The sequence below is a fragment of the Emys orbicularis genome, chromosome 14, assembly GCF_028017835.1.
Source record: "Emys orbicularis isolate rEmyOrb1 chromosome 14, rEmyOrb1.hap1, whole genome shotgun sequence".
Lineage (NCBI taxonomy): Eukaryota > Metazoa > Chordata > Testudines > Emydidae > Emys > Emys orbicularis.
Genome location: NC_088696.1, coordinates 30,314,206 through 30,330,886, shown reverse-complemented (window position 1 = coordinate 30,330,886; position 16,681 = coordinate 30,314,206). Strand labels below are relative to the sequence as shown.

The window sequence follows — 16,681 nt, the reverse complement described above, 5'->3', positions numbered from 1 at the left end:
CAAGCCGTGTCTCTAAGGAGGCAGGTGCCTAGAAACCTATGACATAACCGATTGCTTCTCTAGGCAGGGTAGTTTTGCATCAGACGCAGTTGTTCACACCCTGTACACAGTGTCTAGTGAAGGCATGTACCAAGTGCCAGGTTGCTGCTCTGCAGATTTCAGTAACAGGGATATCTTTAAGGGAAGCTACAGATGCTGCGCCTGAGCATTAACTGAGTGTGTTTTCACATTGCTTGAATGTGTTTCTGGTGTAAATTAAGCAAGGTGTGACCAAAGACAAAGAAAAGGACATTTACATGCATGGTAAACAAAGCCATCAGGAGAGCAAGTGGGGAAAGATGACCACTTAATCTCGATAGGGTATGGAGAGTGCACCCCCCGCTCCCGAAACCTTCCTGCCTCTTGAAGCAGCATCACTGAACTTTGGGAAGATATAAAGAAAGAAAGCCATTTTGCCTTCTGTCACATGAGGGACTAAAGGGGCCAGAGCTCTTGAAATCACAGAATGGTGGATCCCTTAACCAAGCAGTTTGAAGTCTGTGGGAACTGAATATAGATGAGAAAACTGCTTAAGCAAAGATTGCAACCTGTTGAAATTAAGTTTTAATCTTAGAAGCATATTTTTACTTTTGTTTGCTTGTTTAATGAACTTGTTTTATTTATACTATACACCAACTCAGTGTGTTAACCCCAGTTAAGTTAATAAGCTTCCGGGTACTGTCTCTTGAAGGGAGCAGCAAACTTAACTTCTGTAAGTTTTCGGTGAGAGGGCTGGACACTACAGGGCAGACGTTTTGGAGAAAATACAAGACAGGGAGGGTCTTGGCATCACCCTGTGTATGCCAGCTGTTGGTATCAGGGCTGTAAGCCACAGCAGCATAGCATTTAAGACATCCAGAGTTCCAGACCAGGCAGTGACACAACCCGACTGGTCTGAGTCGAAACCCAAAACGTCATATTGGCATAGTCACAATAGGATTTACCCCCAGCTTGCTATTTTAACTCATCAACCCCCAAGAAAAATGACCCAGCTATCACATTTGAGCTTGAAAATGGTATTACAAACTTACCTTTGGCCAATAGGATGCAGCCAACATATATCCACCTTGCAAGAGATAGTTGGAATTTGGCGTCCCGTTGTTCAACTGGAAACAGTCCTGGGTCTCATCTTGTGTGGTGCTCAGAGAGGCTACGCTCTCTTCGTCATATGCTTTGATGTGAGGGGTTCCTTCTGCTAAATAAAAGTACTACATATAACTTGAAGCTGTATAGAAAAATATACCTTTTTTTTTTTTAGGATGCTCATACAAAGTATGTAAAGGTTTGGAAAGAAAAATTTGAACACTAATATAAAATGAAAAATGAAATTTTTATTCTGGGTATATGCAAGGCTGATTTTTAAATTAGGAGTGCTGAGGCTCTTCTATGTAAATTGTGAACTACTACTACTCTGCACATAACTATATTCCTATGCTCTTTTCTAGAGCTTAACATGTGAAGTATTCAGATATTTCAAAACAGGTTGCTTGCTAAAGTCTGATATGAAATCCCTTGTGTACTTTTTAGAACACGCACATTTCATTTTGAAGTGAAACGAAATGTGAGTTCAAGACAATAAATCAATTCCATTTTTAAACAGAAAAGTAAGCATGGAAAGCAAAGTGGCTGTCACCAGAGTGTGGTAAATCTATTGGGGGGATATTACTTTTTATATCTAGTCCATTTCACTTATTGGATGGGGTGTAGAAGGCTCCATTTGCCTCCCCAAATTTTTTTTTAAATGATGTGTCTACATAATATTGCAATTTTAAACATGCATTTTTAAAATCTGAGTTTCTTTTCAACTAACATTCCACTGTTGTTTCTTCTCCCCTGACCCTCACCTATTTTCCCCACATTCCAACCTCCATTTTTTTCATTTCTTTTCTCTTCCAGACCATCTCCAACAGAAGAAGAAAATCAGGGATATTATGTCTCTGTGTTTGCACAGTATAAATTTCCTTGTAGCAAGGCCAGACATATTTTTAAACTAACAGCCACAGATGCAAGAGCAATGTCAGATAATTCTGCAAGACTCAAACTTATGTGTAACAAAAAATGCAAGATTACAATTGTGTACATAAGTGAGAGCGAAAGATGGAGATTTTCATTGCTTTAAATCAGTTAATATCATATTTTAGCTGTGCATTGTGTGGTTAAGTTACGGAGGATGGGTGGGTGTGAGTGGGTGAGGTTTTTTATGTTTGTAGAAAAAGCATTTGTATCACAACACTCTACTTTCTACAAAAAAGTGTTTCCATTATCACTCTAATCATAAAATATTGATAAAAAATGCTACCCACCACTTATTTGCCAAAATATTACAAGTTTTCTATGGGAGAGGACCACACAGCCTCTCTGCTGAGCCCTCCCCCGCCACTCCCTGATCCTGGGCCAGATGTGCCTCAGGATGGTCCCAAGCATAATTCAGCACAGTCTGAAAGTAGCTGTCAATTGTACCACCTGCCAATAGCACCAATGGACTGATAAGGCAGGTTGGAATCAGCAGGGTGTAATACAGTCCTAGCAACGTCTCCTTTCTCTAAACACAATTAATGACTAACCTAGCTCTACACCACCAGACGATCCCCCTGTGCAAGGGAGACTGAGGGGATATCATCTCATGGTGCCTAAGCTGGCTTTGCACCCAGAATCTACTTGTGGCACAGCACCACCCACCATGGACCTAGTGCTCCCAAGCCACACAGCTGATTTTGAAAATTCTATCTTATGTGTTCCTAGGTCCTACACTAATCCACAATCTCATTTATATTTTCTGAATAGTCTTGAAGTCTGAATATCAGTGCAAAAATGCTTGAAAATTTGTCAGTGAATGCAAATACATGTTGCACTGTGTCAGACAAGCATAAATGAATGAGCATACACCACTTATATAATATGCTAATATCCCATAGTAACAAATTACATATTTGCACCTAACTTCATAACTGACCCTTGCTGTTGCAGCCTAAAACCTTACCTTTAGTGGTGGGAAATCTCTCCTAACCCACACAACCCAACTCTACTGCCAGAAAGTTAATGATCACCATTATATAACATTCGTTGTACTCGTAGGGGAAACCAATCTAAAGCAGATCTTGAATATTAGCACTTTTAATGTATTTTTCTCTCCATCACAGAAAACAGAGCAGAGGGTTATATTCTTAACAGTAAAACAGTTGAATTGAGTTCAAGACATTGAGAATCATGCTCCCCCCATTGTCTAATTCCTGTCATGACAATCTTTGAGCTAACACTTTGGCAGAATACGGTTCTTATTGTCGCAATTCTTTCTGCTGTTGGGAAAGCATTACGTGGCATGATACTTTGCTGCTTCAGGAAATACTTTAAGATGAGGTAAAGAAGAGACAAATAGAGTGTTGGGGAAACAAAAGGAAGGGACAGGAGGCACAGAAACAAAAGGGAGATTTTATAAAAGGAGGGCCTGTTGCTCTAGATATCTAAGTTTGGTAACCAAGACTGGTCCCGTCATGCCCATAGGTGGGTGCTGAGACAGTACCTCAAATTACTCTTAATGATCTTTGGCAGACTGTAGGTCTGTGAGTTTCCAAGAGATTCCTAGGAGTGGTGCAATAATGTGGGACAAGGGATGAATGAGGAGGGAAAAACAGAAGAGGCACCAAAAGAACCTAAATATGGGAGGAAAGAAAAGAAATGGGGAAGAAGAGGGGAAATTTTTTTTTTTTTTTTTTTTACAGAAATTCTGACAATTCATCCTTCCTCCCACACCTGAGTTGAATGGTGAACACAGTTCTCTATGAAATCAGTCAACGTGACTCATTGAATTGACAGAGGCCTTGGTAGGAAGCGATGGGAAGTGTAGAATATTTGCTTTTACTATGTATTCTCCTATTCCTACGCCTTTTATATGTTTTTCAATATTCAGTATTTTTACTTTTTAAATTATGATGTAGCAATAAGACTTTTACCACTTACCTCGCTTTTGTGCCTCTTCGTCATCACTGTCACTCTCTTCAGATGACGACGATGATGACGACGATGATGAAGAGGAAGAGGATGAAGAGGAAGAGGATGCTGAAGAACAAGAGGAGGAGGATGAAGAGCTGGATCCTGACCGGGAGCGTGAACAAGAAGAGGAAGAGGAAGAGGACGATGAAGATGACCTGGAAGAACAGGATGATCTGTCTGAATCAGAGTCAGAATCAGAACTAGAGTCTGACCCTCTTTTGTTGACTCTCTGTTTTTTGGAAGCAGGGTTTGGAGTTAGGGGCTCTGTCCTTGCTGCAACCATACGCCTGTCAGTTTCATTCTTCACACCAGGTTTGTGGTCTGTAGTCTGTAATGGCGTGCCATTTTTGGGGCTCAAAGGTTCAGATTTCATCATTGTCCGTGTTTCCTCAGTAGACATAGATTCCTCTTCAGACGACTGAGGGTCCTCTTTAAGGTTTTCATTTTTAACTTTTGTATCCTCAAGAGCATTCCCTTTAGTATCTGGCAATCTTGACTGAGGTGTAAGAGGAGACGCAGACAATGCCATCTGATACTGATGTAAAAGTGGAGTAGAAGTCCTTGATAGCGCCACTTTATTCTGACTGTAATTCCTCTGGGCAGACATAAATGAGAGTTCAGGATCACGAAGAATGTGATAGTCTGTTCTGCTAACCCCATGTTTAGCAGCTCCAATAAGTAAATCCCTGTCATGAGTCCCACACTCCCACCAGACTGGCAAGTCTGGATTTGGCTGACAAAGTTTCAAGCGTTCAAACAGCTGTGGATGTCGTAGGGCCTGTTCTCGTACCTTCCTCAGGAGTTCAATGCGATATAAGGTCCGAGAAGCACGCTCCTCTGTAATTGGTTGGATAAAAATGGTTGGGTCTACAAGTTCTGTATAAAAATAAAACAAATGGGAGTATCTGGCAAACAAAACCTTGTAATGCAGATTACAAGCAAGTGACATTAACCAGTTAACACCCAAGTCCCACAAAACATTGACCTCATGTTCCACAGACTTTTCCCCATTTTCTTCTCCCCTAATAAAATTTTGGGAAGCAGACAAAGTTGTAGCTTTTTGGAAAGAGGAAACAAACAATATTTTGTATGATCAGCATCAACTACATGATTCAAAAAATATTTTTAAAACATACTGTACTCTATTTTCCTACGATACATACCTTCTTTTGAGGGAAGGCGACAGACTCTCCTGCACATAGACATAAATGCATACAAGTACTTCTCTAAACTCTCATCTGTTTTCTTATGTAGCCTAGCCATGGCTCTAAATTTTGTCCAGTCAAATCGACCCCCGTCAGGATCAAACACCACTCCAAATGTGGATACAACCCTGTAAAAATCAGCTTCTTCTCTTCTTGTCCATCTTGGTTGGCAATAGAAAGAAAAAAAAAAAACATCCATCAAGTTTGGACATTTAGTAATGTTCTTAATATTATCACCTGTGACAATTAGTGACTACAACTTTAAAAAAATCTGAAGTCTTTTTGAGTTTCTATAGGCTCATGCGTTTAAACTGAATACTTTTACTTTGCACAAACCTTTGTTGCCTTTCAATCTTGGCTGCCATTTTTGGATTTAGAGCAGCTTCTTCATATGGAGGCTGCATTACAGTGGCCTGAACTGGAAACGTTGGTTGGATTTGCTGGGCCTGCCTGTTCTTACTAGTACGTTGGTAGGCTGTTATTAGGCGGCGCAGACGTGTTGTTAAAGCAGACTGAGTGGGCCAATAAATTTTGTCTCCTTCCATCATCTGACCATCTATATTAAAAGAAAAAAACAAACAAAATCAAAGAAACAAGTCAATTATTGATGGTGCCTCGGGTTCTGCACTACCCCCAAAGCAGGGCTGCGCCAAGATATGATGTAGTCCAGCATGATAGGATACTATATGTTAACAATAACCATCATATATTAAATTTAATTTACTTTACCTCCATCAGCTATTACTAGATCTCCTGGCGATGAAGCATCATCCTAAAAAATCCAAGATTTGAAATAAATCAAAAATATGAATCCATCAGAGACGTAGTTAAACAACACACACCTTAGGTAGATAACTAATAAAAGTAAAATAAGAATAATAGTATTACGTTATATTTTAGACAATTGGCTATTAAGGCATCTTTAATATGAAGGGATCACACAAAAATACTTTTTAAAAGACTTCTATGAGACTTATACTTAAGCTGTGCATGTATAGGAAATATTAAAAATGTTAAAATAACTAGCTCCATGAAGTTAGAAGTAACATTTTCATTATGATAGAAAGAACTAAAAACAGATGCATACCGTACCTCCATATCATCTTTAAACATTGCTGGGGCTGGTTTATATTCTGGATCTTCTACATCCCTGTTAAAATTTCAACACAGCAAAATAATCTATTTTAATACTCTTTTAAGAGGACCTATCCTGCTTGTATTATGCAAAGCAATTCTAAATCAAGATGGATTTATTCTCTGGTTAATTTTCTACTGGGAAATCTCAGTCACTGTACTTTGGAGGGGAAAAAACATTACAAGAGGAACTATGGCTTCAACATTTTCCCTCTTTCCAAGAGGACTTCTATCTGTGGCCCTAAATTGTGGCCACCAACCCCTGTCTCATGAAAAATGAACTCCTCCTCCTCTTTGGAAGTTATCAATGCTACTCAAATTGATTTAAAGGGGTTGCTGTTTAGCAACACTAGACATTTCTGGCCTCTAGAGGAAAAGTTGACTAATGTGGTAGCACTCCCAATTTCTGCTGGCTTTTGTCCTGAGGAATCAAACTCGCATCTCTGATATAGCAATGCAAAGCACTATCACTGCTGTATGGATAACCTTACGTTACCAATGAATTCCCATGTCTAAATATTGTGCTATAAATACACTTGGCCTGATTTTCTTTTCACTTACACTGGAATACACCAGAAATAACGCCATTTATACCAATCAACTTACACTGGTGTAAAAATAGTGTGAGAAGAGAATCAGGCCCAGTGTATAAGTTTAGTTCAGTTTACATCAAACAGCTTGTAACAAAACTGAAACATTCATACCCATCAATGTAATCATTTGCTCTTTGTTCAGCAGCAACTGCTTTCTCATCTGGTTTGCCCACCCTTTCCAAGAAACAGAGTGCGGGATCTGCTCTAATAGTGTTGTACTTTTCATAGCCTGAATGGGAAGAAGCAATAACATACAAGTGATTTTTAAAAGAAGGCATAAGAGAAAACAAGAGGAAAGGTTTGTGTCAGGGGAAAAAATACATATATTTAGTCATCCAGTCATCCTTATTACTTACCATGCTTAAAAACTCCAATTAGGAGGGATTTATCTGCATCTGCATCCCACCATTCTGCAGGGACCTCAGAATGCTCTGGCTCAGGGACCCAAACATCAACTTCACTGAAAAATTCACCAATAAAACAAACATAAATCTACACAAGGAAGGATGAAATTTAATTTGTCTTTGTTATTTCACATTTTATACTTCAATTTTTAATAGAAAGCAGCAGTAATTTTACATGTCCAAACACACAAAAACTAGCCTCTGATCAACAAGCTAAACATCATTTTATTCACAGTTTCCATGTTGGTTAAAAGACTCAAGAGTATATAAGCCACATTCTCTTTTACAAAAGCTGGCATTCCAAGAAAAAAGAAAAAAAAAAGCACTGACAGATGCATAAATCATAAACAGTGCAACATAAATGAAAATGACAATTTTTCCACTGAGGACTGAGCGCTTTGGTAATTTGCAGCTAAATTAAAGCATATAAATTGCTTTTGATAGCACTGAAACCAATGGAAGTTTTGTCATTACCTTCAATAAGGGTAAAAAGAGACCCATTATCTGAATTCTATCACTAAGCAGCATGGGAATCCTGCTGACAGAGTATAAATCAGGTGAATTTGTATTTGTCCTAAATATATTTACATTTCCTAAAACTTAGAATTGCTAATGATAAAAAAAGTAAATACAACAGAAACAGTTTTTTCATGGGCAAAAATTGTAAATGTTATTTGTTGTTATTGTTTTTCCCTGTGAGGTATTCTTACTTAATAGTTTACATTTAAAAACAAGCAAAAAAACTTCAGTATAGTTCACCTGGCATCAACTCCATCAAACACTTTTTGGCATTCATTACCAATGACTTCTTGTTTTAAGTAATACAGCATTCGTACTCGAAGCAAGACCCTAAAAACAAACACATAAGAAACAGACATTAGAACTCTATCAAGATTTATATTTGGAAGGCTTTTTTGTGAAATTAACTAGTTATTGGTTTTTTTGCAATGCTGCTTTTTCCTGAAATGCAGAGGTAACTGGTAGTGATCGTATATTTAGACTGCCTAACATTTAAGATTCGTACAACCTTTACCTGAGAACCTCTAAGACCTCCATTCTTTGCAACAAGCCTTTGAAAGTCAAGGCATGTCTCTAACCTTGTCCCCTGCAATTCTATTCAGGTTTGGCTGGGTTATAAACTGTTAAAAATTGCCATTTCCCTTCCCTCACTTGCATTCCTCAGGAAAAATGTTGGCAGCTCACCAATATAACATTCTAGAAAGCCAGGCCAATAGCAAAGCAGCAGCAGCACCACGGCCATACACTCTACTGGAAGCTTCCAGAGCAGCAGGGAGAACAAGAGCCAGGCTGGACAAGCCTCCTGCCCCCTGCAAGAACCTTCCAACATCCAGCAAATGGCCCATCTGCCCCTTTCAGGGAACAACGTGCAACAGGAACTCCTCAAACTCATGAGGGAGTGGGAGGAACACCCTCAAAAGATGAACTTGGTAGCTTAAATTCATAACTTTGCTACATACGAACAATGATGGACTGACCAGAGACATTGAATTTATTGCTTATTACTACCATCTATAAGCCCATGGGCTGCATGTCACATGGGCAGGGGAAGGCTGTGCCTCCCCAAACAGCCCGGCGTGGCCCCACCCACGCTCATCCCTGAGCCCCCTTCCTGGCTTGCTCTTCTCCCTTGGCCCCAGCCCAGGCAGGATGCTCCTCTTTCAGGGCAGTGTGCTGGGGCTAGGACAGCCGGGACTTGGGGCGGCAGGGGGGGAGGGGCAGGGTGCTGGGGCTGCCCAGCGCTAGGGGCCCCAGACACTGGGGCCACAGCACCCAGCACTCGGGGGCAGGAGGCACTGGGGCTGCCTGCCCTGTGCTTGGGGGAGGCTGGGGGCATTGGGGCTGAGGAGGCTGTGCGCCGACTGCCCTGCGCTCGGGGGAGCAGGGGCATGCACCCGCTCTGCACACGGGGCCGGGGGGGCTGCGTTAGGGGCGGCTGGGGGAAGGGGGCAAGTCTTCGGACGGGGGAAGGGGGCGGGGCCGGCTAGGGGCCTCCCCCAGCCGGCAGTTCACCCGCCGCCCCTGTATAAGCTCCCAACCCCCCCCACTCAGCTTTTTCCCCCCCCTCTATGACTGGAGAGATGTTAACAGGGCACTTCACCTTGAATGGTCCCTTGAAATATGTGTTAAATATTAATGCTAAACAATCTGTTCTACCTTATAGTTAGCACTGTCACGCTGAGCACATTTCCCAGACCTGAAGAAGAACTCTGCGTAAGCTCAAAATTAATTGTGATTAATTGCACGATTAAAAAAAATAATCGCTATTAATCGCACTGTTAAACAATAATAGAATGCCATTTATGTAAATATTTTTGGCTGTTTTCTACATTCGCAAAAATATTGATTTCAATTACAACATAGAATACAAAGTATACAGTGCTCATTTTATATTTATTTTTTATTATCAATATTTGCACTGTAAAAATAAAATATAGCATTTTTCAATTCACTTAATACATGTACTGTAGTGCAATCTCTTTATCATGAATGTTGAACTTACAAATGTAGAGTTATGTACAAAAAATAACTTCATTCAAAAATAAAACAATGTAAAACTTTAGAGCCTTCAAGTCCACTCAGTCCTACTTCTTGTTCAGCCAATCACTCAGACAAACAAGTTTCTTTACATTTGCAGGAGATACTGCTGCCCGCTTCTTGTTTACAATGTCACCTGAAAGTGAGAACAAGTGTTGGCATGGCACTGCTGTAGCCGGCATCACAAGATATTTACATGCCAGATGTGCTAAAGATTCGTATGCCCTTTCATGCTTGGGCCACCATTCCAGGGACATGCATCCATGCTGATGACGGGTTCTGCCCGATAACGATCCAAAGCGATGCAGACCAACGCATGATCATTTTCATCATCTGAGTCATATCACCAGCAGAAAAGAGAGTTACCTTTTCCATAACTCGTGTTCTTCGAAATGTGTTGCTCATGTGTATTCAACTTAGGTGTGTGTAAATATTGCTGTGGATACTGCTGAGGGAAAAACTTCCAGCACTGCTGCATGTGGTAAGCACACACACCTAAGTTGAATGGACATGAGCAATCACTCGAAGAAGGAGGTTGATTTTCTTTTTTGGTGATTCAGGTTCTGTAGTTTCCGCATCGGAGTGTTGCTCTTTTAGACTTCTGAAAGCATGCTCCACACCCCGTCCCTCTCAGATTTTGGAAGGCACTTCAGATTCTTAAATCTTGGGTCGAGTGCTGTAGCTATCTTTAGAAATCTCATATTGGTACCTTCTTTGCATTTTGTCAAAACTGCAGTGAAAGTGTTCTTAAAACTAACAACATGCTAGGTCATCATCTGAAACTGCTATAACATGAAATATTTGGCAGAATGTGGGAAAACAAAGAGCAGGAGACATACAATTCTTCCCCAACGAGTTCAGTCACAAATTTAATTAACAAATTATTTTTTTAATGAGCGTCATCAGCATGGAAGCATGCCCTCTGGAATGGTGGCCAAAGCACGAAGGGGCATACAAATGTTTAGCGTATCTGGCACGTAAATACCTCCCAATGCCGGCTACAAAAATGCCATGTGAACGTCTGTTTTCACTTTCAGGTGACATTGCAAATAAGAAGCGGGCAGCATTATCTCCCATAAATGTAAACAAACTTGTTTCTCTTAGCCACTGGCTGCCCAAGAAGTAAGACTGAGTGGACTTGTAGGCTCTAAAGTTTTACATTGTTTTGTTTTTGAGCCCTATTATCCCAGCCGGGACCTTAGCTAACAGCTAACTATGCTACTAAACACTAACTACAATTAAACAAAAGGCCTGAAGTCCAATGGAAAAAAACCGTTCGCTCAAACAAGCAAGAGAGGCGCTCCGACTGACCACCACGGGCGATAAGAAGGAACTAAGAGGGCATGGGCCAGCAGCACCTAATATACCACAGCATGGGTGCGGCACACTAGCGGGCACTACAGCCAGCCCTACGGGTACTACTAAGGCAAAGATCTCTGATGGCCGCACACTTGGGCATGCGCGCACACCTAGAATGAAATCGACATGAGCAAGCACTCGAAGAAGAATCAATATATTTGAAAATGTAGATAAACATCCAAATATTTAATAAATTTCAATTGGTATTCTATTATTTAACAGTGCGATTAAAACTGCTATTAATTTTTTTAGCATAGTGAGAAATTTTTTTTGAGTTAATCGCGTGAGTTAACTGCGATTAATCGACAGCCCTAATAAATAAGTATAATTCATTATATTTTACAATGCTTTATATTCATGCTGAATTCTAGAACACTAACATTAATCTAAAGTTACATGCTGTAACCTTTGCAGCTTTGCACAGCTGTGTTACTCTGTATACAACAGGGGAATACAACAAGGCTTGAGAAATACACTCAAACCAAAAGCCTTTCGGCATTCTGCTATGCTTGGCTACTGCAGACAGGAGCATAAATATGGAGCCAAGTAAGAAAAAGTCTGTAAGGTTTATAGTGTTTTTGTAGAACTATAACTTTTATTTATGTTCCACTTTCCCCCCAAATGCTTTTTACTTATGTTAAACTGTTTAAACAAGAGGAGATGTGAAGTATTGTAATCTCTGTGTTAGCTATAGAGTCATTCCAGAGAACAAGAACCAGATGAACAGTTTTGTTGATTAGCTAACATGCCCTCTGTTCCAAGCTATAACTGGTGAAGGCTGTCTCTAAAGTTTTGCCGATTTCTGGAATACTATGGTCAAAACAAGGTCATAAACAAGGTTACAAACTTTGCTCTGTTTAATGCAGGGTCTGTGCAAGACTTTCAAAACATGTCAAAGATAATAGATGAGAAGTAATGCAAAGAAATGACGAAACCCTCAACGCTAATATAAATAGAGCCAGAGTGAAGCTCAGATTTTGAGAAAGCTTACAAACTGCATTGCTGCCTCCCAGATTGGTGGTAATGTATTGGTCTTTCTGTATTACACCGTTTTAATCTTTGACTAATAATCTTTGATTAATAAAATTGATTGAGCCTAGCTATTTACTGAGTTAAATCAAACCCATAACAACCTCTAAAGTCCAGCTGGTCCCATGCCTTGCAACTGTTTTAAAACTGAAATGTATCTTCTAATGCCTGTAACCTCAACATATAGCTTAACCCAACAACACAAACCCCCATACTGAAAGAAAAACAGGGAACCGATGGTAAGATTTTAGAAGCTGAGATTTTGCAGAAAGGGGATAGACAGAGGGCTGCTTCTACTCCTTCCTGCCATTTATGGACAGCTCCATGCCACCCAAACCCAGTGTGCTTGTTAGATGTTTGGCACCGACAAATAGGTGCATTCTTAATAAGAAAGAGCCAACGAAGACCAGCAAGTGCCACACCATCACCCAGAGATGTGTGGCCCACCCTCCACAAGCCTGCCCGACAAGCAGGTGCTAGTATCTCCTTCTGCACAACACCCATAATTGTGAATTCTGTGGTTCTACAGAATTAACACACTTCCCAGATCTCTGTTCACAGAAGGATACGTTGGCAAACAAGAAAGGAAACAAAAAATAGTAGTTAATATTTGTAAGATGCTTTGGGAATGTACAATAAGATGCCATAAAGGCTACTACTACTACAAGAGCTATGTTACTTTCTGCTTCGTAAAATCATCGGTGGGGAAAAATTAATGCCGCCCCCCCGCCGCCTCTTTGTTCTTTAAGATATACTTTTTAATCTTTCAAGAGTATAACAATGAAGAACTAAACGAAAAAATAATCCTTTATACGAACTGAAAAAATACATTCACATATTTATACTAGTACTTACTTATTGCAGTGATGCTTTATGTGTTTTTTATATCCTTCATCTTGCAGTAGATGTTCTGGATTATATTTTCGAAGCCATTCTGCTTTATGTATATCAAATGTGCTAGCCTGAGTCTTCACTTTCTTTCCTTTTCTACCCCTGGGAACAGGTGCTGACAAACCTACACAAAATGAAAATACAAAGCAATGGACAGTAATGTACAACTGGCAGATGCTTTGCAGTGTTTTTTAAATTAATATATTCTAAAAGAGAGGTAAACCCTGGTGTGGTGACCTCAAATACCATATGGGAGCTCAGGCTCTTTATAGCTCCTTGGTCTGCCACACAGGAATCTCTAAGAGGTGTATTTCATCATTAGGACAGAAGGGTAAAGGAGAGACTGCATGTTGTCACTGTTAGCACACAGTGTACTAGGTTTCAATGAGCAGGAACCAGTGGGAAAGTTAAGTTTACATACAGTATACCAACCCATTGTGGAAAGCCAGCAATAGCAAAGAATTGGAAAAGAAAATTCTCCTCCTTTTTCCCATCAACCTTTTGAGATACCCTCAGCAAAATCCATTTGCTTTAGTTATTACATTACATTATTCTTTAAACATACTTAGAAAATGTCACAAACTTACATTCAACAAGTTGTCTAATTACAGTTCCTTACCTAGGTGATTCTGTAGCTCTCGTGTTTGCCCATCCTCTGTTGGGGTGATGAGATCCCATATAAAACTTTTTATCTTTTCATCTCCTCTGTAGTGAACAAGGCAATATGCTAGGAGTGCTCGGCAAATTATCTCCACATCCTGTTCATTTAGTTGCCTCTTGAAGCGACCATGTGATAAAATCTCTCTCCAACGACCCCACCTGATCCAAAGTGACACACCCAGCAGAGTTTTTAAAATACAATTTTCAGGCAATCTGTATGTGAGTATTATTGCAAAAGGAACTTCTTAAGATTTTGTGGTTTTCACTTTTTTGGTATCTTCAGTAGCTTAAGTTACCAGAGTGCAAAGGACTGTTAATTACTCAGGCTTCAGATACATGATGAAAATATCAAAATAACTGTTTCAAATGAAATTCTGAAGAATGTATATCTCAAATATGGATTATTGGTTTAGATTTTTCAAAAATGGTTATTACAGTACTGCTAAATGCACATACACTCTCTCTCTCTTTATGTAAACTATGGCCAGGATTTTTGTTCCCAAATGTTAGGCTCATCAATAGTAGGCTTGATTTTCAAAAGTGCTGAGCATCTGCAAGTTCCTATTAAAGCCAATTGGAACTGCAGGGTGCTTAGTATTTTTGAAAATCAGGTTGCTTACACACCTAATTATGGATTTATAAACCTAACTTATGGCATCTCTTATTGAAAATTGTGTCCTGTTTTTCCAGACTGATTTTAAAATGAACACAAACAGAAATTGCATAATATAATGCAATTTCTAACTATGCATAGTTCTTTCTATGCATACATTATTTATGTATAATCTGTGGATTAACAAGTTTCTCACATTTTGATTAAAGAGGAAAAAACTCACTCCTCTATTAAACTTTTCAGAAGGGGAAATACTTACACAGGGTACAGAACAAAACTCCCATCCCAAATAGATTCCCCCAACATGTCTCATGCATAGGACTCTGATTTAAAAACTGCTATAGTCTGACAGCGTTATTTGTGAGCTGCAGTTCATCTGAGCTCCTGAAAGCACTCCTCTTAACAGTCAGGGAAGATGAGAATTAAAAATAGTACATTAGAAAAATGACTTTAAATACTGAAGAAAAAGGAAAGGAGTTATGCTGCCAATGTATCTCATACTTTACTAGTTTATAAGTCTCAACACTTGGCAACATTTAAAATGCACAAAAGCATTTTACATCTTAACATCTGTAATTCATTCTTGTTTATAAAACTAAAAATATATTCCATAAGTAGGATTTAGTATATTTAGAAATCACCACTATGTTGTGAGTTTCACTTTAACAAAATAGAGTATATTTTACCCATAGACTAATAAGTTTTTCTCCACCCGAAAGCACTCTGTTCTTCCATATCCACTGGAGCGGTCACAAGGCCTGCGGAGTTTTGGTTTATCATCCCCTTCACTCTCTGCTTCTGATAACTCAGCCAGCTCATCTTTTGTGGCACTAAAGGGTCTTGTTTGCTTCCTAATTCTTGGGGTATCAATAACCAGGCTGTTCTGTAAAATTTTAACAAATATTATCTAAGACATGTTTGGTAACATTTTCTAAAAGTACCTGACAATTTTGAAAGGGCAATTTCTATTTAAATTCCATTAACATTTACACAAAAATCAAAGAAATTACTAGCTGTACACCAATTATAGTATTCTTATGCAACAGAAACAGACATTCTTCATTATTTACTCCTTCAATGAGACCAATACATTAGTTACAAACTAGATGTAATATCGTATTTTATTTGTACTAAATACTGCCATAGGTACTGGGAACCAGTTTCTTCCCTATGCTCTGTGCAATGCAAAGGAGATATAAAGACATTTTTTAATTGACTACCTAGGGATTCCTTCAGCACAGGGTAGCGTTAGGATTGTGTAGAAAAAACGGTTACCTACCTTTTGTAACTGTTGTACTTCGAGATGTGTTGCTCACATCCATTCCATTTTAGGTGTGCACGTACCCACATGCACAGTTGTCAGAGATTTCTGCCTTAGCAGTATCCGTAGGGCCGGCTGTGGCGCCCCCTGGAGTGGCGCTCCCATGCGGCGGTGTATCAGGCGCCGCCGGCCCTGCGCCCTCTCAGTTCCTTCTTGCCGGCAACTCCAACAGAGGGGTAGGAGGGTGGGAAATGGACATGAGCAACACATCTTGAAGAACAACAGTTACAAAAGGTAGGTAACTGTACGTTTTTTCTTCTTTGAGTGCTTGCTCACGTCAATTCCACTCAAAGAAGAACCGACATTGTGGCTCTCTCATACTCCGAAGTGCCCATGGTAGGGGTTGTGGCCAATGGAAACAAAGCAGTCAGACTGCCTCTTGTGTTCCAGCCATCCTTAGGTGATAAAATGGTCTCCTGGGTCATTTGGGAACCAGATTTACATTAGAAAAGCCCTGAAGCTGCCAACTAATGCACTGACTAACCAAAGAAGTCAATTTAAAATAACAAGTGTGATGATTAGTTTAGGTGTTGGTTGAAAAAGTTTCATAAATCCAACACTGCTCTCCTTAAAGGCCAAAGGTTTTAATATTAATTTCCAAAGGTGGTAACTGGATAGTTCAATCTGCTGAATATTCAATCCACATGAGCAACATGATTGTGAGAAAGACAAACAGGACCATTAAAAAGCATGTATACAAATGAAAATATTCACACATAAAAAATACTTACTCTACCACTGATGGTATCTATATCTATTTCTGCTTTTTTGGCCCATTTCTGCCAGAAGTTGGGATCATCTAATGAAATATCAGTCCTATTTCCAGATGCAACAAAACTAGCCTGCAGTAAACAACATCATATTCCATTAACGGCATAAAACTGTAA

The 16,681-nt window shown here is 39.6% G+C and overlaps 1 protein-coding gene across 3 annotated transcripts in view; it reads right to left on the bottom strand.

The window, feature by feature from the left end:
• The window catches only part of CHD9 (chromodomain helicase DNA binding protein 9), a 185,492-nt gene that overhangs the window by 31,133 nt on the left and 137,678 nt on the right, over nt 1–16,681 (bottom strand). For all 3 annotated transcript variants that reach the window (XM_065416619.1, XM_065416620.1, XM_065416621.1), the window contains 13 exons: nt 16,526–16,636; nt 15,160–15,356; nt 13,820–14,019; nt 13,165–13,324; nt 8,125–8,214; nt 7,318–7,421; nt 7,073–7,190; nt 6,327–6,384; nt 5,964–6,006; nt 5,571–5,790; nt 5,193–5,395; nt 3,997–4,905; nt 1,071–1,234 (listed from right to left, as the gene is read on the bottom strand). In XM_065416619.1, coding sequence (XP_065272691.1) covers nt 1,071–1,234; nt 3,997–4,905; nt 5,193–5,395; nt 5,571–5,790; nt 5,964–6,006; nt 6,327–6,384; nt 7,073–7,190; nt 7,318–7,421; nt 8,125–8,214; nt 13,165–13,324; nt 13,820–14,019; nt 15,160–15,356; nt 16,526–16,636 — 2,577 coding nt within the window. The remainder of the gene's footprint in view (nt 1–1,070; nt 1,235–3,996; nt 4,906–5,192; nt 5,396–5,570; nt 5,791–5,963; nt 6,007–6,326; nt 6,385–7,072; nt 7,191–7,317; nt 7,422–8,124; nt 8,215–13,164; nt 13,325–13,819; nt 14,020–15,159; nt 15,357–16,525; nt 16,637–16,681) is intronic.